The following is a 21,447-nucleotide window of genomic DNA, read 5'->3' as shown; positions in this document are numbered from 1 at the left end:
ATCCCTACGTCTCGTCTTTGTGTTCATCCGGTCTTACTCGTGTCGACCGTTCGGCAAAAAGGTAAGGCTCTCTTTTCCTCTCTTCGTTATCAACCAGATAGTCCTCTTTCTTTTCTTTTATTGTAATTTCTACCAGTAACGCGATACTGTGTTAACAGATAATGGCAGCATTTGGAAATCCTTTCACAATTTTTATGCAAATTTGTACAAAAGTGAGGTATCTCTGGGGAAAAAATGGAATATTTGAAAAAACAAGAATTTACAGAAGTTTTCACAATCTCAGAAAAATATACGAGTAGCTCTACGACGTTTGAAATATTAGAATTTATTAAAAAGGTCAAAATAGAGAAGGCACCAGGGCCTGACAAAATAACAAGCTCATACCACAAATGTTCAGAAGGCCAACTTTTGCATCCGCTTAAAAGCACGATGAGTTCTATTTTGCAGGGATCTGCTGTGCCAGAATCTTAGAAAGAGGCTAATATTGCTTTATTGCCAAAGTTAACTTGACTAAAATATTTACATCAATACTGGCTGATAGATTAAAGAAAATTTTACAGGATCTTATTCCTGAGGGTCAGTGTGGGTTCTTACCGAAAGAGATAATGTGAGAACTACATTGGATATAATAAGAGTATCTACAACAACGTAATGAGAAGCAAGCGGCACTGATTTTTTTCTGAATGCAGGGAAAGCTTTTGACAACGTGGTCTTTTATGTTTACAGTTTTGGAAGACATGGATTTGGGAGAGAATTTTATTCAAAGGATTAAATCAAGATACATACCCTAGAACAGAGTTCTTCCACCTCCCTGGCTTTGTGGATCGGGGAGGGGGGAATGGATGGGTCAGTGCGAGTAGCAGGCACGTATATGCACTGCTCTATTTGCATAAGTGGCAGGCACACACGCACACTGCTCGCGCAACTAGAGTGGGCTGGCCTGCTGCTTGCACAAGTGGGGATGTGTGTGCACATCATCGCCCCACCACTTCTGCATCCCAGTTGCAAACGGCTCAAAGCCTGGTAGTAGATTGCGTCCGAGTGGTTGGGGATCCCTGCCCTAGAATGTGCATATTATTATTAATGGCATTGTTAACATAATTTGTTTCATTAAACCACGTAATACACAGAAGAGGACAAAACATCCTCTCTCTCCTTTGCTTTTTATTTTAGTTCTAGAGACATTAGACAGGGTGAGAAAATTATTGGTTTGAAAATTTAAAAAGAGGCTTACAAATTGAGGACCTTTGCTGATGATGTAGATTTGATTTTACAAAGCCTCGAAATACTATTGAACACTTAATGAATGAGGAAATTGAAGACTTTGTGGCATTAGCTGGTTTAAAAGGAAATAAACAAAAAACAAAGACCTTGGTTAAAAATATGAGTACATCAGACCAAGAAACTGTGATTTATATTTTTTTCAGAATGTCTTCGTACAAATGATGTCATTCCACAAATTACAACAGAATTTCATCCACCATGTGCAATATTCAGAAAACCGAAATTCATAAAATGGAGGTTTCACTGTACAAACCAAAGCCAAACAATGTTTATTTTATATTACAGAGCATTTTGTGCATAAATAAGTTCTATACAATCATTTACAGTTATCTACAAGTCTAAGACTGTTGTGGGGGGGGGGCTTTGGGATTATCAATGAAAGATGACAATTTAGCTGTCCAAAGAATGGTCACAGTTTCTGTCCAAAAGTGGTCAAACGCTGGAAAATCCTGCTATAATTTGCCTGAATGTTTGCAATAATGAATTGAATCGGGTTGCTTAAGTCCAAAACGAAGCAAAAAGTTAGCAACAGGAATTAGGCACGCTCTATTTCTTTCACGAGAGTTAAGTTTGTAGTCTCCAGGCCAAAGATGAAAGATTTAATGTCACAAACATCAGCTGGGCAAATATCTTTGTGTGTGCTACTATTGTCACCAAGAGCTATGTACGGCTATCGGCACTGAAGGGATCCCTCTCTTCAGAAACAGGAGTCCATTAGAATCCAAGTTTAGCTTTGACAGAAGGTGAGAAGAAATCCATTCACAAGAGTCAATCTTCAATACCCAATTAGTTATCTGGTTTTGTTTGAGGAGGTCGAGCCGCACGCGTGATGCTGCTTTCAATGAAGACTTTCAAGCCTTGTAACTCTTGGGCGTATAGATATTCCAAGTACCAGTACCATCTCCTCCCCTGCAGATAAAGCATTAGAGTAGTTTACATCTCCAGGTAAAGAAACTCTCCTTTTTTTTTTGTTACGACCCTGTAATTCCTTGCATCCGGGTGGAGTTGGGGCAACTGAATGGAGCTCAAGCATTTACTGGCTGGATGCCCTTCCTGACACCTACATGGAGTTAGCAGCAGACAATAACTCATTGCACCCAGAAAGAGAAATATCTGCCTGCTACCTAGGATTAAATTCATAGCTTCCTGATCGTGAGGCGAGAGCACCAACTCTAGGCCCCCACGCCGTACTTCTTTGCCATACAATATCCACTCATTTTCTGTGCAGCCTCTTAATTCACAGATCAATTTACTAAAGCAAGACCCTAGAAGTACCAGTATTCTGTAATTCAAACCTAGCAGCGTGGAATCGTTTCACTGTTGTTCTCAGAAGCACTGCCAAATTGGTTACAACACAGCAAACTTCCCAAGAAATTTAGTCGTTTCCAAAATGTATGACTTTTTACCTGAATTAGCTTGATGTCTTGGATTTTGTGTTCTGATTGTTCCTGGGGGGAAAAAAAAGGACAATGAAAAAAAATTAAATTGTTTCGTGAGCCTTGAGAAGATATTTAAGAAAGTTATTGGTTAACACGGCCTAGAAACTACATCAAAAACTTGCCCTTTTGGAGAACATGATACTGCTGAAGGACAAAAGGTATCATAATGATGCTTTTTGGGTTCTAAAAAAAAATAAAATCAGGTATATCTATATCGCTTAAGCCATGCCATGAAATTAGGATACGTGAATGCAAACCTGGCATTTTATAATGGCCCTATACAAGTTGGTTTGTATTAGACTGATTTTAGAAAAAACACCTGAGTCTCCTTGAGTTCAACATGAGGAACTTCAGTGAATCAAAAATAAAATAAAATACAATAAAATAAATCTAGGCCACTTACAGAACAGATAACTCTTACTGCCGCTAAGCAATTGCCATTCCACTATAGACTGAATTGCTGGGGACATTTAATTCTCTGCAATGAGCTTCTCACTATTTCTGTCTTCAGTAGTGTTCCTCACCTTATTCTTCCATCTCTTTTCAAGGATATCTCTATTTCATATTATAGTGATTTATTAAATAACCAATCCTATCGGTCATTTTCAGCTTAAGGCAATTTCTGTCTCTGTCAGAAAACTGAATGTGCCTACCAGGCACTGAAGCTAGCAATTGCCAGATCCCCAAAAGGCAGTTTTGTCTTTAGCAATTGAAGAGGAATGCTCATTCATGACAAATCTGCTTTCACCAAATTTAGAAAGAAGGATCAAAATGTTAGTTTTCTATAGTGCTCCTAAGAGATGGGATCTCACTGCATAGCTCTGATGTATTATAGATACTATCGGGAGCTAGAAACACTTCCTTTGACAGACATCTCATCAGGAATAAAAATAATGCTCTTCAGCAAAACAAAAAAAATATGCTGAGGTCTGTACCTCCTCAAGTATGTTGAACTCTTCAAAGGGAGTGGCTGTAGTTTGTTTTCTGGAGATGAGAGACTCCCTCAGTGGAGGTAAACCAACATTTGGGAAATTTTTCCTACCATCTTTTCTCCCTAAATAAAGGCTGGTCCTACATATTAAGAGCAGCTAGATTGATGAGAGATCACAATTCATGTCAGCATGTACAAATTAGCATAATTAATCTGTCTACATAAGAAAACAGGATGATAATGTTGATGCCTTGCCTAAAAATAATGCACGTTTCTATAAATATTAACCTTTAATTCTGTTTCTTATTACTTAGGAAAAAGAAATATGGATCTCGGAGGGAACCAGGGCACCTCCATGGAAAAATCTTCACAGCTTCTAAATTTCTTTAAACTTCTTTTTTTTTTAAGGAATAAAGTTAGATTATTCAGAGTATGTATCATATTGGGCTTAGTCCCTAACTGTAAATAGAATAGTTGACTGTGATAAAAGCAGCACGAAAACCCCTTTTTAAGTCCCAAAGAAAGAAAGTAAAATTAATAGGGTACTGGACAAAAGCAATCATGAAACCTATGTCTTAACGGGCCAATGTCTGCCAGCGAGCTTCTACAGCTGAGAGTTGAATCTAACTCTTTGTAGGACATGGATAGTTTAGAAATGTGATATAAATATATAGATATACAGCTGTAAGGATGGATAGATATATAGATAAATAGATGATAGACGACAGATAGATAGATAGATAGATAGATAGATAGATAGATAGATAGATAGATAGATAGATAGATAGGTAGATAGATAGAATCTCAAACTTATTCTTGAGAAGCAAATGCAAGCTTGAAGTTTTAAAGCATAGTTGCAGCTTGACCACACCATGCCAATGAATAAAAAAAATGACACAATGAAGACTAGTGAAGAACCCAGCAAAGGTTTGGGTGCATTCAGTAAACAAAACCTGACAAAATAGGGAAGATGGTACTGAAAGATAAAAACCTCCATTTACCTGCTGCACAAAGAGCATAGCATAACCTGTCAAGGCAGGATGGTACACTATGTTCAAGGCCTTCCTGGAGTCCTGCACCAAGGTCTTCTCCAGCACTTCGGGCTCCATACGAATCCCCTGAGGGTGGAAGTCTTTCTGGAAGACGTTTGAGGTCCACAGGCATCCGACCATGCTTGTTATATATTGGTTGTATTCTTGGCAAATCTCGTTGCTAAACCTGATCCCCAGTGATGGCTGAGAGGATCAAGGAAGACAAGGTTTGCAAATAGCTCTTTAACTCTTGCTAAAAGCGACTGTTTGCGTTACTTACAGAATACCAGACTCGGATCGTGGGAAAAGGGAAAAAGGGGAAAGGCAGAAATTGCTTTCTCAGGCAAAGCCAGAAAAAAAGCATGGCATCTTTGAACAGGTACAGTAACTTTGGGAAAACAAATTGGAAAGGTAAGGCTCCCACAGAGAGGGCCTCCTTAGGGTGCCGTCGGCCAGTCAATGCCGGCTGGCGACCCCCAGGGGGAGAGCCTTCTCTGTGGCAGCTCCTGCCCTCTGGAATGACCTACCCCCCCGACCTACGTACAACTGCGGACCTGCGCCTCTTCCGCCGAGCCTTGAAAACCCATCTGTTCCATGCGGCCGGCCTGGCGTAGTTTTGATTGTGTTTTGGTAGGGGTTTTTATATGGGGTATTTTAGAGCAGGCTTTTATTTAATATTTATTGTGATTTTTATTATTGCCTGTTCACCGCCCTGAGTCCCGTAAGGGAGATAGGGCGGTATATAAATTTAAATAATAAATAAATAAATAAATAAATAAATAAGGCAGACAAAAGTTAATTACTGTATTGTGGCAATGACATAGCAGCCATTGTGCCTTATTTTATTGTACCTTCTTAGCTTGTAGATATTCTTTAGCAGCTACCAAATTGGTTCGATACCTGAAATAGAAACAAAGAAGAGATTTTTGAGTATTTTTTAAAATTCCAACCCATAAGCGATGGCTAAAAAAAAGATAGCTGACTACTTGCATTGCTGGTCCCATTCCCAACATGTCAGGCATCAAGAAACCTTTCCTGTCCGGTTTTATGGAAATCACTGGTGTTTTCCCATGATTTCAGAACAGAAACCCGAAGATAAAAATACAGGAGCCATTCAAGACAGTTCTTCTTTCCAACCAGCTGGATTTGGTACAGAATGCAAAATGGAATTTGAGAGCCCTTTTTAAAGTTCTGAAGCCATTCCGACTCTGGCAAGACAAATGCCAGATAGGGCACACCGATCGTTTTTCACCACAGGATCTATGTAAAGGAAGTCCTCAGCTTACAACCATAATTGAGCCCAACATTTTTTTGTTGCTAAGTGAGAGCGTGTTAACCGGGTTTTATCCCATTTTAGGCCTTGCTTGCCACAGTTGTTAAAGGAATCTGGCTTCCCCATTGACTTCGCTTTTCAGAAAGTCACAAACAGTGATCAGATAACCCCAGCACACTGCAGCCAGTCATAAATATGAACCAGTTGCCAAGCATCTGAATCTGGATCGTGTGACCCTGGGGGGGGGGGGGGGAGAGAGTGCTGCAATGGCCATTAAGTGTGAAAAACGGTCATAAGTCACTTTTTTCAGTGCTGCTGTAACGGTCGCTACCTGTACTGTATAAGAAGACCATGAAACCCAACAGGCTATTGTGGGAAGAATCGGGTCTCTTCCTTTATAATTTTTCCGTCTTTCTTTCTATAACAAGTGGTTTTCCTAAAAATTTTCGTAAAAAACTTTTCGTCTTTGGTTTGGACCGGAGTAGAGAAACGGGTCCCGTCATCGACCAGAATATGTATACGTCTACACCTTGGTAGTCCTTCAAACCTCGGTCCCTAGAGTTCTGTTTAGAAGCTCTCAAGAGTCATTAGCCCCATCACCTGGGAAGCAGGAGAGTCATTAGCCCCATCACCTGGGAAGCAGGATATGATAATGGGATTAAACCACAGATATCAAGGCCTAGAAAAACACTCAGAAATAGCCTCAAAGTTCATGCCACAGGAACAGGAAACTATTCCAAGCAGGGCTAGAGGGTATAAAAAGACCTTCTGCCCATGTGCTCCCTCTTTCTTCTCCTCTGCTGCTTCTTGCAAAGACCATCTTCTGCAATAAACTGTAACCTTCTTCCCAAAGCAGTCGCCATGTTTGCTTATTTATTCCCTGCTTGGATGAACCAGGATGAAGACTTACTTCTAACACTATGCATCTAATGCAGAAGGCAGGACACAACTTCATCTGGAGGAACGACAGTACATCGTTCAATCACTATAGAAACTGGAAATCACTCCATAATAAGCCCCAAGTACTCTTCCATGTAATGAATGTAATTTTCAGTATAACTCCCAGAATGCTTCTTTCCAGGTAGCTTTTGAGAGGAGGCAAGTAACCTAAAGAATCCTAACATGGTATTCAGCAACTGGCGAGTTCTCAGATGCAAGTATTAGAAGCAAAACTGCTGAACAACGACCTTGTTAAGCCACGAGCCTTGTATAAAAACAAATCCAGAGTCACAGTTGACCTCAACAACCCAGTTCTTTGCTGTCCACTTGCAAACAGGGCTTCGTGTCCCCAAGTAACATCACTATGTTCTACACAATTACAAGCTTCACCGAAATTATTCTTGGAATTTTGAGACTTATCTGTCCGTAAAATCAGGTCAGATTTGACCGATATGATGTTTGTGCAGCGCTATTTAATATTAAAAAAATTACTCTAATTTCACAGAGATCGCTTACAAGCCCATACGGAATCCCTGTCTGAGACTATTCTGTCCCTTTCAGACACTCTTCGTGGGGAAAAAAGCATGAAAGCCAGTAACCAAGGCAACAGTAAGGTTTAAGAGAAATAAGATCTTCAACTGGGAATTCATTCCTATAACTATCTTGTTTGTCAGATTTAAGCCCTGGCTTCTTGGCCAAAGGAAGCTGATCTTGGCACAATGCTAGCATTTTAGGGAAGGAAACGATGAGGCGATGAAAAGATATTTCTTCCTAATTCGACATAAAATAACAAGTGTAGGGGTCTCAGAGAACAATTCTCAAGCTAAGTCAACAGATTCTTTAAAATGCAAGCCATGCACGTTGGCATTTGACCTCTGGCTCTGAAATGTTTTTTCATAGGCCGAAGTAGAGCCTGTTTTTCTCTCTCATAGGCAATTTATGACGGTTGCCGTGTCCCGGGGTCACGTGATCCCCTTTTGCAAGCTGCTGACAAGCAAAGTTTGTGGAATCAGATTCACTTAACAACCGGGTTACTCACTTAACAACTGATTCACTTAACAAACGTGGCAAGAAAAGTCATAGAAATGGGGCGAAACTCACTTAACAAATTCCTCACACAGCAACATAAATTTTGGGCTCAATTGTGTACTGGCTTATCCAGAACCAAAGAGATGATGGTCTCCCAAATGGTTTGAAAGATAAAAATATGGGAATTATTCCTAGCGTAGGGAAGAAAAACAAAGGCCGTGTCAATACCTGAACATGATGTAGCACAGCTGATCCACTGTGACAGAATCCAAGCTAAGCAGTGCTGGGTAGAAAACTCCTGCAGGAGGGATCATAAGCAAAGGGACCTTGTACGTCTGAAACATATCACATACCTAGAGTAGGGAAGGGATTTCGGTGTTCAGTGTTCTGCTTTCAGTACAGTATTTACATATAAAAATTTGAGAGAATATCATATCCTTGTCATCCACATATTCACACTGGGCTCTAATCAATGTGCAAAACTTAATACAGATTTAGTATAGATAAAAAAAAAACATAGAGTAATGAGATTGGCTGGTACTATTGGACCTTTCTCCTGTACAGAAACGTTTGGAATTTTTTTCATCTATTTATTGGAGAAGACCGTTCCAATTGGTGCTACTTAATAGTGTAAATCTTTTAGAGCACTAGATACCAAATGTGTTAGGTTTGAGATACTTCATTTGCTTGAAATTTAGTAAAATCTTCAAATCATTATTGTTTGTAATAGTTTGAGTGTTATGTTTTAAATGTTGTTTAGTTGCTTTTACTGCTATCCTGAGCAGATTCATTTTTTTTGTTTAGGCTCCCTTGGCTGCAATCTTTCTGAAACTGGAGAAACATTGTTCTAAGAAAAAATAATGGGTTCAGTATGAACAAAAGGGTTTGAATCCTTTAAATTCCTTCCTTCCTTCCTTCCTTCCTTCCTTCCTTCCTTCCTTCCTTCCTTCTCTGTCTGTATCCTGCCTTTATTATTTCTACAAATAACTCAAGCGGTGAACATATCCAACACATCTATTGGAATCTCCTCACCAATACTATCAAAGTGCATTATCTGTATGCTTGGAACAAATTTATAGTGAGACTAGCTTACATACTATTTCATAGAAATCCAGAATGAAGTGCATTAAAAAAGCAGAGTTGTTCTCCAAGTGCAGAGCAATGGTTGAAAGCCGGCCAACAAATCGGATGAGTTCTGCTATAGAATTAACCAAGCTTGAAACAGAAGTATTCCTGCAGCAGAACGAGACACAAGCATGAACATTCACATTGGAAATACCTTTTGCGTACAAGTACTTTTTTTTCCATCTTCCAGATGGAAATCATAGTGCAAAACAGGTGGGACCACTTTTTAAAAAGATGATACTTACAGGACATCTACACTTAACTCGGATGACACGTCTGGTTGCAAGAAATGCCAATTCAGCCAGTTTAGTAGCAGTTCCCTCAGGCTTTCAAGAACACTGCACTATGGAGGAACAAGGGCACAAAAAACACATATTGAATAGCTGCAATTCAGTCTTAAGGAACTATGCTGTGCTATACTAATTTTATAGAGAGATGATCGGGAGACAGACAGACCGCAGCAAAAAAGAAAAAGAAAAAAGAAAAAAGACAGCAATCAGAAGACAGTAGTGGAGCAAGAAATTTTTTGCAAAGTCAACAAAATGATAAAAGCATGACTACAGGTAGATATTTTTTTTTTAAAAAAAGGGATTTTTAAGTTAAACGATACTGGATTTGTATTTTTGCTGTTTTTATGGGCAATGTGTTCCCGTTTCTCTTTCCCCCCTAAACCTTGATTCTACCTCATTGCACAAATGTATGCAAGAGAAAACTGCACGCTTCTTTTGGCATAAGTAGCCATAAGTTATTTAGTGAACCCAAATATTGCTTCCTGCAGCTTGGTATAAAAATTGTTAACGTTTTGGGAGAAGGATAGTCGGCAGATGGCACATTCCTTTAGCACAGCATAAATCAAGTTTGTTGTGTCAAAACATCTATTCAGGGGCCCCCTTCATTTACCTTAAAATAAAGAGAGGAGGTGAAAAACAGCTGCATCAACGGCTTGCAGAGATAAGCTTTCATTTCTGAAAGTGAAAAAGCAAAGAGTGGTTTTGAAGGCAGCCGCTCTCGACTGCGGAACAGGGAAAAATTGGCTGGGTCTGCATCGCATACCTGAGAAGGTGCTGAGGGGGATCCAGCTGATCATCTGCAGGACTTGTGACCTACAGACGCAACCATCCCAGAAGGGCAGGCTTTGGTACAAAAATTCTTCACAAGATGAGAAGCCCTCCTGAAAAGCACAAACTCCCATCAGGGAAACCCAGATTTTCTTCCAAGTAGGTTCTCCTACTCCTACTCTCTCCTGGGCAGCCAATTCTTAATTGTCCATATTGAGACAAGACATCAACGGCATCCAGGAAAGGAGACACCTAACATGGAGATGATTCATCTCTGGTATCTCTGATGATACCTCAACCTTATGGTGATGAATAATCTCACCCAGAGGCTTCCTGTGGATTTTAAATAGGAGTGGAGAGAGTACCAAATCCCGCAGAACCCCGCATAATAGGGATAGAGTGTGGGACCTCTCATGCCCAACTAACACTGACTGGTACTGTGGAGTCTCAGCTGATGCCACACCCAAAATCTAGCTGGGCATATTTCCAATAGAAGAACCCTCCCTTTGAACCCAGCCAGGTCAGCCCTCTCACCTGTGATAAAGGAGCCTTTATTAAGGACATAAAGACTGCCACATCAGGGAAAAGGGCTGAGACTTGGGGGCCGGAATGCAGAACTAGTATGAGACACCTGGTCCGCCTTCACTACAAGTGGCTCGCCCCCAGTCTCCCACCATACGTTCCCACATCCATCATAATCTTCCCCAATGCCCCCAACCGTGCCGAGGTCTCTGCGTGTCCCATTCTATGCCCTCTGGTTCCGTGAATAGGGAATCCTGACATTCCAATACATACTCTGGTGACGCAAGGGCAAAAATATTCTTTTGGGAAAGATAATAGGCATAAAACTAACCTGCAAGAAGCATTCCGCTTCCAAAACTGTGCTCAAGAATTCTTTGAATTCCAGTTCGTATTTCTGGTTTTCAATCTTAATCCAAGGGCATTCTGCATTATAAATAAGAAACAGGAGAAAAAATTGTCTGAATAGAATCCTTTCTTCTTCCTTGCCTCTCCGAGAAATAATAAGCCCTTACGTGTGCAAGCAACAGTTTGTGTTTTTAGCATACAGGTAGTCCTTGACTTACAACCACAATCAAGGCCAACATTTCCACTGCTCAGCGAAACACTTGTTGAGTTTTGCCCCATTTTACGGCCTTTCTTGCCACAGTTAAGTGAATCGCTACAATTTTTAAGTTAGTAACTTGGTTGTTAATTGAATCTGCTTTCCCCCTTGACTTTGCTTGTCAGAAGGTTGCCAAAGATAATCACGTGACCCAGGGACACTGCAACGGTCATAAATATGAGTCAGTGGCCAAGCGGCTGAATTTTGATCANTCTTCCAACAAGCGGGATTGGCCTAGGGAATTTTTAGTGGGGTTTTAAGTGAAATTTTAATTATATAGGCCATAGTAAATATTTCTTTTTAATTTGGTTTTAAATTAGTATTTATTGTAGTATCTGTTTTATAAGGCTGTCAGCCGCCCTGAGTCCGGTAAGGAGAAGGGCGGGATAAAAATTGAATAAAATAAATAAATTATGTAATGATGTAATGCAATATAAGGTGGATGATGCAATAATAGGAATGACTCAGCAGGTGTGTGTATCCCTTTAAGAGCCTGAGTATAAAAGGGGAGGCTTTTGCTGCTGTGTTCTCTCTCGTCCGTTTGACTGCTGTAACTGCTGTGTATTGGATGACTACTTGTAATTGATTTTCCCTTAGATGGCACAAAGCACAAGGATGAGTCCCCCTACCTTCTCTGAATGTTTGGCCCAGCCAGTAGTACATCCTCTGGTAAACGACATCATCCGTGACACAATTAATGTAGTGGAGTAACACCCGATTTCCTAACACCGAGCCTATTTGGGAAGGAAGCTATGAAAGCAATCAGGAGAAGACATTGTCAACTAACATGTACTGTAGACAGTGTTGAGCTAATGCTTCTTTGTTTCTTAATCAATTTTTAAACAAACACTCGGAAGCTGCTTTAATTGCTACAGTAACTTAATGGTATTTACTTCTTCAGTTTTGTTTAGAAAACATTTCCCCCTCTGGCTCTAGTTAAAAAAGAAAACTGCCCAGAGTACACATCAAAATGATCAGGAGTGTACAATAATCCTGAATACAAGTTCATGTTTTTACAATACATTGTAACTATCGTGTACTTTCATGTCTTTCAAAAAACTGTGATCCATTTTAGACTTATTTGATGGGCATTAGATTAGCCAGGCATTTATTATTGCAGCCTATTAACAGGCTTCAGGGGGCTAAGCCAAGCCCTTGCGCTCCCCTCCCCTCTGCTCACTTTGATATCAGCCACTTACTTCTAAATATTGCATGTTCTCCAAAAGCTGGGAGAAGTTCTGCAGATGCTGCACGGGGAAGGATTCAGGATGACTCTTGAAATCCTTACGTTTGGCCTTTGAACTCTGAGCCAAGTTCTTGTTACACGCAGGTAACATCAATTTTGGATTCCATTCCTACAAAAAAGCAAAAATCCAACCCTAGCAATTCATAGATATAATTCGATTGTGATCTTATAGTATTACTCTTTCCTAAATATGATTTCCTTAATGGATCATCTCCATCCTTATAAACGCACACAGCTATATTCAATATGGAAATTCAAGGTAGAAGCAAATCAGAGGAGAGAAACATCCAGAGCCTTTGCATACTCAATTGAATTAGTTAAATTAGAAGAAATCAGGAAAATTAAACGATATGAAACCCCCTCCCCCCAATATCTATGTAGAGGTTAAAAGAGGAGAATGAGAAAAAAAAAGATGAAGTATTAAGAAATCAGTTACTATTGTAATGGAACATGGTTGGCAAACAAATTGATCGTGAATTATAAACAGGAACAATCTAAGCGGGAATAGCCTAGAAGGCATTGACTGTCAATACAGCCAAAAGCATCAATGAAAACTTGACACACAATCACAAACTAGGAACTGCATTTAAACAATCTAAAGGAACTTACTTTCTTTGGGGGCTGAAATGCTAAAACTGGCTGAGATGTTGGCGAAAGGCCAGAAATCCGTTGCTTTATGTTACTAATTGCATTTTTCCACAGGTTTTCTGTATTCTTAAATCGCATCTGGGAAGAGGTGAAAGTGAAAGTTGCCTTCATCCAGGATTAAAAAGAGCAGGTTAAACAGCATGTATCTATGTATATGTCTATGCGTGTGTATTCACATGTGGAATTACAGACACACGCAAGCTTTCCTTTTCAAAATGTTTAGATTGGTAAAACAAAGAGTTTGCTGGGCAGAAGACCATTCAACACCATTCAGTGATTACTATTTTCATTAAAGTCATTCATTCATATATATACAATTTTAACGGTACTCAAGTTACCAACTCTTTGGTATAAAGGCAGGGGTCTTCAAACTTGGCCCTTTTATGACTTGTGGACTTCAACTCCCAGAATTCCTCAGCCAGCGTGCCTGGCTGAAGAATTCTGGGAGTTGAAGTCCACAAGTCATAAAAGGGCCACGTTTGAAGACCTCTCGTATAAAGACATGAGATTATTTCAGAAAGGATTGTACAGGAAGAATCTTCATCTTCTGTTTCAAAGTTGGCTCACTCCTCTGGCCTACAGGTTATAACTACACACACATGCACACCAAATGTTCCTTCTTGCAATCATAAAGAACGTAGGAACGTGGGGTGGTCCTCTCACAGAGAAAGCAAAGAATAGCCTCCAATTCAGTCATCATTTCCCTCACCGTTTTGTTTTGTAACAAATCTGAATACACCATGCTTGGCGCAAAGCTTTTATACGTTAAGAGAAGAGCCAGCAACGGAGCTTCTGATCCCTGAGTAAAAATAGGAACAAAAACAAAGTCCAAAGTTAAGTGCTGGGAAAGAATGAAACTAAAGCCCTCTTATTATAACCTACAAATGTAGGAAGCTGAGGATTATTCTAAATCCTGATCTGTGAAAAGAGAAGTAGAATCTAATGATAATCTAGTCTCTACTAACATTAACCCCTGGTGTGCACCCTCTCGTTTATGGATTAAACATACAGGACATTGTTGCTTGCAGAGCAAAGATTGCATTACTTCTCAAGCAAACTCTTAATCAGCAATTAGAACATTAGATCCTTTTATACTGTTATATTACACTTCTTAAAATGTAACTTGCTAGTCATGTAATGATAGATAATGGGTGTCAGTGACTTTAACATATCAATAGTTTTAACTAGATTTTTAAATATATATGTGTGTGTGTGTGTTTTTGGTATTGGTATATATATATATATATATATATATATATATATATATATATATATATATATATATATATATATATATATATATATATATATATATATATATATATATATATATATATATATCAACTTAAGAAATGAAAACTGGGATAAAAAGTGGAAATAAATAAATACTGGATACTGATTAGCTTTTACAATGTACAAAAGCTACCCTGTCGCAAACGTGAGATTTAAATTTTATAAATTGTACTTCACATGACATTAATTTCAAATAACTCACCATCTTGGTTCTTAGATCCAAGAGTCGTCGGACGCGGAAAGGTTTTACTAGAAAGATAAACATTGTCTAATTATTTGATGTTTTAAGAATTTATATTCTGGCCTTGATGAAGCTAGATATAAAAAGGAAAAGGAACTTTTATTCTAAGAGATGAACATACTAGACTTGGGCTAGAATAGCATATATAAGCAAAATTGACTACCTTCTTTATTCTCTGTATTATAATCTTGTAATTTAGAGCACAAAAGATTTGAACAGTTTCTTTTAAAAACAACAACAAAAAAACCCTTTTGCAAGTAATTCAAGTCAACAGAATAGACTAGCAATGAAAAATAAAAAAAATACCTATATTATCTGAAAGCCTTTAAGACAATAAGAAAAAAATACTTTCTTTTGAAAACACATTAGACATTCTGATTCCAATTATCATCTCACCATTTTGTCTTCTGGTCAGCAAATATAGCAGATGGCAGACGAAGGGGCACTACAGAAAAAAATATATCAAAGAAATGTATAATTGGGCACAGTCTATGCTTTACACTTCTCCAAAACAACGTAAGGAGTTAGCATTTCTTTTAAAACTTAGGACACATTAGTGGCATTATATTGGACAATTTGACTTTCAGTACCTTAAAAACATCAGCTTCAGGATCGCAGCAAGCGCTAAACCCCACGACTGGGCTAGCACTGTAAAAGCAGACAGGGTTGGCCCAATCTAGGAGTGATTTTAGGAGTTTCAGGAACTGAAATGGGAGACTTAAACATCTGCAATTCTTTAAATGCCTATTCACTCCTTGCTGTTCCTCCCAATGGGAAAAGGACACATGTTTTTAGATCTTCTCACTCTGAGAGACACAAAAAGCATGGCTGCATGCAGTATGTGGCCCCAGTTGGTATTTTTGTGCCTTAAAAAAAACCTTTCTAATTACCTAATTATACTCCTTTTCCATCAACCAAGGACCAAATCTTTGATTACAACCCAAGTAAGGAGTTAGGCATTACATAGTTCTTTGGATTCCAAGGCAAAAAGTTTGTTGGCATATCAACATAGAAACAGTCTAAAACTCCTTAAAGCTACAGTGTCTTTTAAAGAGCCACAGATTGTGTTGCATTCTTCCTTTGAAGCATTTTTGAATCTGAATCTGCTCATCCCTATTACACAATATCCAGGAAATCTTTTTTTTTTTTAAAAAAAAAAAACATTATTAATTTCTATCTTACCAATTTTTCATCCTGTAAGAAGTTGAAGAAGAACCCATAGAGTGCATTAATCTTTTCTTTATGATCAATGAAATCATACATTGCAATTAACCATTTTAAGAAAAGAACCTAATGGGAAGAAAACAGGAATTGGTCAGTTCATACAAATATGGCTCATAGTATAAGTAATTAGAGCAGAAAGATATAAAAGAACTGTAGACGTCAATAGAATACACTATACTAGTGAAAATATTATTAAGATCCAAGATATCAGTACACGCTTCCCAAGTTACCTGAGTATTACGAGAACATTTGCCAACACAAAGTAATGAAACAGCTGAAACAATTGAATCCTCTGTTATTGCTGAAATGGGAATCAGGCTCTTCAACAGTCGAATGTTTATCACTTCAGCTGGAAGAGATTAATTTTTTAAAAGGGTTAAGTACTGAAACACCCAAGAAACACAAGGAGAAAGATATAGATATATATTTACCAAACTTGCCGCTGAGTGCTATACTCAGCAAGGCATCAATTTCTTCTGGAGTCAAGCCTCTTTCTTGGGCAATCTTTTCCACTCTTAATAAGTGTTTCTGCAAAGCTTCATTCTTCAGGGTAGTATGATCTTTAACTAGAAAAAAAAAAATCAAAACATGAAAGTAAGTGCAATTCTCATGAGTAGCAAGCATCTCACAGGAGAATCTGCCCACTTGCTTACTTCACCATCAAGTTTCACTCTCCCAAAATATTTATTCATTTAATTCAATTTTGAGCCCACCCAAGTCTTTATTGACTCTAGGCAATTTAGAAGAGAAAAATAACACATATAGAAAAGGTCACAATTGACTGGAAGTTTAACTCAGTACCAATAAAAAGAAATAAAACACCAAAATATTTCCTACAAAACGAACCTTCATTAGAAAATGTATCGCTTGTAAAAAGATATTTGTTGTTTACCTGGAAAAGTGTTAATATATACTATGACCAATATGATCCATAAAGAACATCTCACAGTGAATTCAACTATTGAAGGAGGCCTTTATTGAGTGAACATTAAAACTTATGCTACCCATCTATTCTAATAAGGAGCATAAATACATATAGTATAAAGTAAGGTCTTTTTTTTAAAATGTATTTACATTCTTATGTGTGCTGCCAAACCAAGTATTTGAAAACAGCCACAATCTAGACACAAACATCATAGTGCTAATCCAAGATAGATATTTTATCATTTTACAGTATTTGAATAAAGCATCCAATTTAAAATTAATTAAAATAGATAACCATTAAGTTAAGATGTACACAGTAGAATTGTGTTCTGTTGAAAATAATGCACTGCTAAAAGACAGTAATGAAACTCAGGTACACTATCAGATTTATAGTAGCCTTTTTTGATCCAGAGAGACACCTGGCAGATCTGCTTTAGACATTTTCTTTGTTTTAGGGCATTAAACACTTAGCCCTGCTTTTATTCTTACTTTTTCTCAAGAAGATCAGTGCTTCTTCAAAAGGATCCTGGATGGAGTCTGTCTCTTCATTAGAAGATATTTTATGGTCTTTATGTTCCTGGGTACTTTGGCTGCCATTTGCTATCCAGGTGGCTATATCAGTTTGTTTACTAGAAGTAACTGGTAAATTCTGCTTTTGCTTTTTATCACCTACTCTCTTCATCCTTTTCAATTCCAAACATCGAAATGCAAATAGGATCGATTATTTTCATTTGCCAGAAATAACGCTGTGTCCAACCATGTTAAACTGGGGCATCCATACTGAAAGAACTACCTGGAAAAGACAGAAAGCCATCTTTAGATTATAAACTCACAAAAATAATATGATAAAACTAAACTATGGGAATGCATTCCTAAGCAAACTAAAAATAAAACAACTGGAGATAAAAAAGGCTTTTTCTTTGTAGAGAATCTGAAGCTAGGTTTATATATTAATATTGGTACTATTGTTATAAAATAAACAGTCCATATTTATAAACAATTCTATTATAGTATCAGTCTTAAGTAGTGCATTTTCCTACAATTACCCTTATTCCCAGGAGGGGTATTATGGTAACTCTAGTTACAATATATCTTCTATTCATACAATTTATATACAACTCCATTTTTCAGAGGCTCTGAGCAGTTTAGAGTATTATAAAAAAAATTAAAAACAATGATCACAAGAGGATCAATTATTTTTATAGGTACAGACACAAATGATCTATATATTCAACATATGACAGCATTAACAACTACAAGTTCATTGCCAAACACAGCTAAACATACCCAAAGGTAGATTATATTAACCAGAAGATGGGCACTATTATTGGCAGGGAAATATAATATAAATCAAAAAAATAAATAAAAATGATCCCACCAGGGACCTTTTTAATCTCCTCCTGCTAATGCTGAGTCCCAGCTCCTTTCATCTTTACAGGCAGGTTACTGCTTGCCTCTGACTGATCTTCAAAGGGAAAGGAACTTAAATAAAATCTGCAATTTATCTGCTTTTCTAGCCAGCAACTAATGAAAGTCAATTCTGGGGCCACACATATTTTTTTATTTTAATTCAGTACTCTCCACTACGTCAGTGGCAAATCTATGGATTACATCTCTCCCTTTCCCAGTCAAGTTTGCATTTTTAACAACAACAGGACACAGTCGGAAGAGACCTTGGAGGTCATCTAGTCCAACCCCCTGCTCAGGCAGGAAACCCTATACCACGTCAGACAAATGGTTGTCCAACCTCTTCTTAAAAACTTCCAGTGTTGGAGCATTCACAACTTCTGGAGGCAGATTGTTCCGCATATTTGCAAACTGCATTCAAGGATTTCCAGAATCTTGTTGTTTAAGGCAATCCAGAGAAGAAACACGGCTTTGATGAACGGCACAACAAGCCTTTCTGAACCTCATAAACAAGACCTGGAGGCCAGGCTATCCATCACCTTGTTTAAAATGCTAAATCGGGGAGCTTAACAGGCCAGGCGAGGATTGGATGATGGGAGTTGTAGTACACACACTGCCTAGAGAAGGCACAGGGGTGGGAGAGGCCCTTTCACCTTGCAAAGGGTGTGGGTCTATACATACGTTGTACATAGTATGTTTAGGGTGTGTGTCGTGTATGGGTTTCGCTTTGAGAGCGGGCAACTAAATTTCATTTTTGATGTGTGCCCTTGTGCCCACAGTAAAAAAAAAATGACAATAAAGGTGATCTTCTTGTGGAAAACGAAAGAACTCTTACGAATTCCAGAGGGGTTTAGCAGAGAGGTTTATTTGCGCAGGTTCAGAGGCATATTAGAGACAGGCAATTCTGAACAAGGAGGGCGGGATTAGACTTCAGTTTTTATACTTCCCTTCTTTCAGGAACAAAGGGACCACACACGATAATACACTGTGATACATTAGGATCGTTTCTCACGGGCATACAATGGAAGGTTTTGCTACGTACAAAGTATCCACGTGCAATGCGCAATTGGTTAGCCACATATTACTGACACAGAACTTTCCCAGTGAATTTTCCCAGTGATTATGCACGACCTCATTATTCTAGCAATTATGCAGACACATCATTATTGCAGTTATGCAGACAAATCATTATTCTAATAAGGGTTCATTTTACTACGTTAGGTCTATCCATACGTTGCACATAGTATGTTTAGCTGTGTGTCGTGTATGGGTTTCGCTTTGAGAGCGGGCAACTAAATTTCATTTTTGATGTGTGCCCTTGTGCCCACAGTAAAAAAAAAAATGACAATAAAGGTGATCTTATCTAGGGGGGAAGGGGGGGGAGAGAAGGGGGGGCTGGGCTGCCCTCCAGGCACCTTCCTCGTGTTATTATCCGGTCTGTCCGAGTTTAAAGGACCCCTCCCCAAACCAGAAACAAAGCAATCGAGCCCATTGTCCACTCTGGTGTTTGAGCCCAGCCCCAAAGCCGGCTCAGGCCTTGTAGCTGCCCCCGGGCAGGGTGTCGGGCCGGCGTTACCTGGGCGCAGGAAGGTATGCGAGGCCCCGGGTGTCGTCTGAAGGCAGGGAACCCACCTGGCAGAAGACACGTCAGTTCAGACAACCCCGGGGCAGGATCCCGGGTGCAGAAGCCCTCGGGGCGCCTCTTCACCCGGCCGCTCCGAGTCCAGCCAGGCGTCCCGCCGTTTGGAGATCGCCGTCTCCCCGCTTCCTCCCTTCTGCCCCACCGGGCCTCGGGCCCTCCTCGATCAGCTCCGGCCGCCCTCCGATTTCCGTCCCCCCCCCGGCGCGAGCCGCCTCAGGGCCTACCTGGGCCGCTTCGCTGTCACAACAACCGCCGCGATCGATTTCTCTCTTTAACCGCCGCCCGTTCAAATTTTCTTTTTGCCCCGCCCACGCGCAGGCGCACCTCCTCGTCCGGGCGCCAGAAAGGGCTCCCATTGGCTAGACGGCTCCCACCGTCGGCCCGAGCGCCGCTGATTCGCCGTGGGCACGCGCAGGCGCGCTTTCTCTCGCCTTGACTAAATTTCAGACTGCTGGAATTAAGGAGGATGAGGTCATCCGAGTCTCCGGAGCGGTTGTGAAAGGAAAGTGCGCATGCGCGCCCGTTGGAGTCATTTACTCCAAGCCGGATAACTAACTGCAAAAAATTGGTTTTGTTGTCGCTTTTGGCTCTGAATGAGCTGATGGGCGTCCTTTTGCTACGATTATGGGTCCAGCGGTAACTGCATGCTTTGAATTCTTCTGCGAGTTTCGTTAATGGTGGCTTCTAAATAACCTTATTTTTTTTTTATTTTTCTCAAGTATAGGTACATCTCGGCTTGCAAGCATTTATTTCATGACGGTTCAAAGTTACAAAGGCACTGAAAAAAAGAGATTTTTGTCACTTTTTCATACTTACGGCCATTGCAGCATTCCCCAGGGTCACATGATCAAAATTCAGCCGTTTGGCAACTGACTCGTATTTATGACGGTTGCATTGTCCCGGGTGCATGAGATCTCCTTTTGCGACCTTCTCACTAGTAAAGTCAATAGGGAAGCCAGGTTCACTTAACTAATGTAGTAAAATGAACAATAACTAGAATAATGATTTGTCTGCATAATTGCTAGAATAATGATGTAATGCATAATCACTGGGAAAATTCACTGGGAAAGTTCTGTGTCAGTAATATGTGACTAACCAAATGCGCATTGCACGTGGATACTTTGTATGTAGCAAAACCTACCATTGTATGCCCGTGAGAAACGATCCTAATGTATTACAGTGTATTACCATGTGTAGTCCCTTTGTTCCTGAAAGAAGGATAGTATAAAACTGAAGTCTAATCCCGCCCTCCTTGTTCAGAATTGCCTATCTCCATTATGCTTCTGAACCTGCGCAAATAAATCTCTCTGCTAAACCCCTCTGGAATTCGTAAGAGTTCTTTCGTTTTCCACAAGAATTTTGGCACCTCCAGATGGGACTCTTATGAAGAGGCTGTTGACCTGCCAGACGGACTGCCCTGGGGTGGTGCTTCACTTAATAGCCAAGGCAAGGAAGGCTGTAAAATGCGGGCAAAGCTCACTTAACAACTGTCTTGCTTAGCAACAGAAATGTTGGACTCAGTTGTTGTAAATTGAGGACTCTCTGTATCAAGGTCTTATTAGAATAGAATAGAATGTCTTTATTGTGGTT

General features: G+C 39.5%; 1 protein-coding gene across 1 annotated transcript; it reads right to left on the bottom strand.

Moving 5' to 3' along the window:
• Nucleotides 1–1,557: 1,557 nt before the first annotated feature.
• CENPI (centromere protein I) lies at nucleotides 1,558–17,490 on the bottom strand. Its single transcript, XM_029284962.1, has 20 exons — nucleotides 17,298–17,490; nucleotides 16,316–16,450; nucleotides 16,115–16,233; nucleotides 15,843–15,950; nucleotides 15,057–15,105; nucleotides 14,622–14,668; nucleotides 13,866–13,925; nucleotides 13,088–13,231; nucleotides 12,432–12,587; nucleotides 11,862–11,982; nucleotides 10,963–11,054; nucleotides 10,105–10,222; nucleotides 9,952–10,016; nucleotides 9,297–9,394; nucleotides 9,024–9,159; nucleotides 8,155–8,279; nucleotides 5,537–5,585; nucleotides 4,656–4,889; nucleotides 2,691–2,732; nucleotides 1,558–2,193 (listed from the first exon to the last, which is right to left on the bottom strand). The coding sequence occupies exons 1-20, from the start codon at nucleotides 17,488–17,490 to the stop codon at nucleotides 2,071–2,073; spliced, it is 2,214 nt and encodes a 737-aa protein (XP_029140795.1). The 3' UTR covers nucleotides 1,558–2,070.
• Nucleotides 17,491–21,447: the final 3,957 nt, after the last annotated feature.

Source organism: Protobothrops mucrosquamatus, unplaced genomic scaffold (genome assembly GCF_001527695.2).
Source record: "Protobothrops mucrosquamatus isolate PMUCROS unplaced genomic scaffold, P.Mucros_1.0 scaffold1146, whole genome shotgun sequence".
Taxonomy (NCBI): domain Eukaryota; kingdom Metazoa; phylum Chordata; class Lepidosauria; order Squamata; family Viperidae; genus Protobothrops; species Protobothrops mucrosquamatus.
This window is presented reverse-complemented; position numbering and strand designations above follow the sequence as displayed.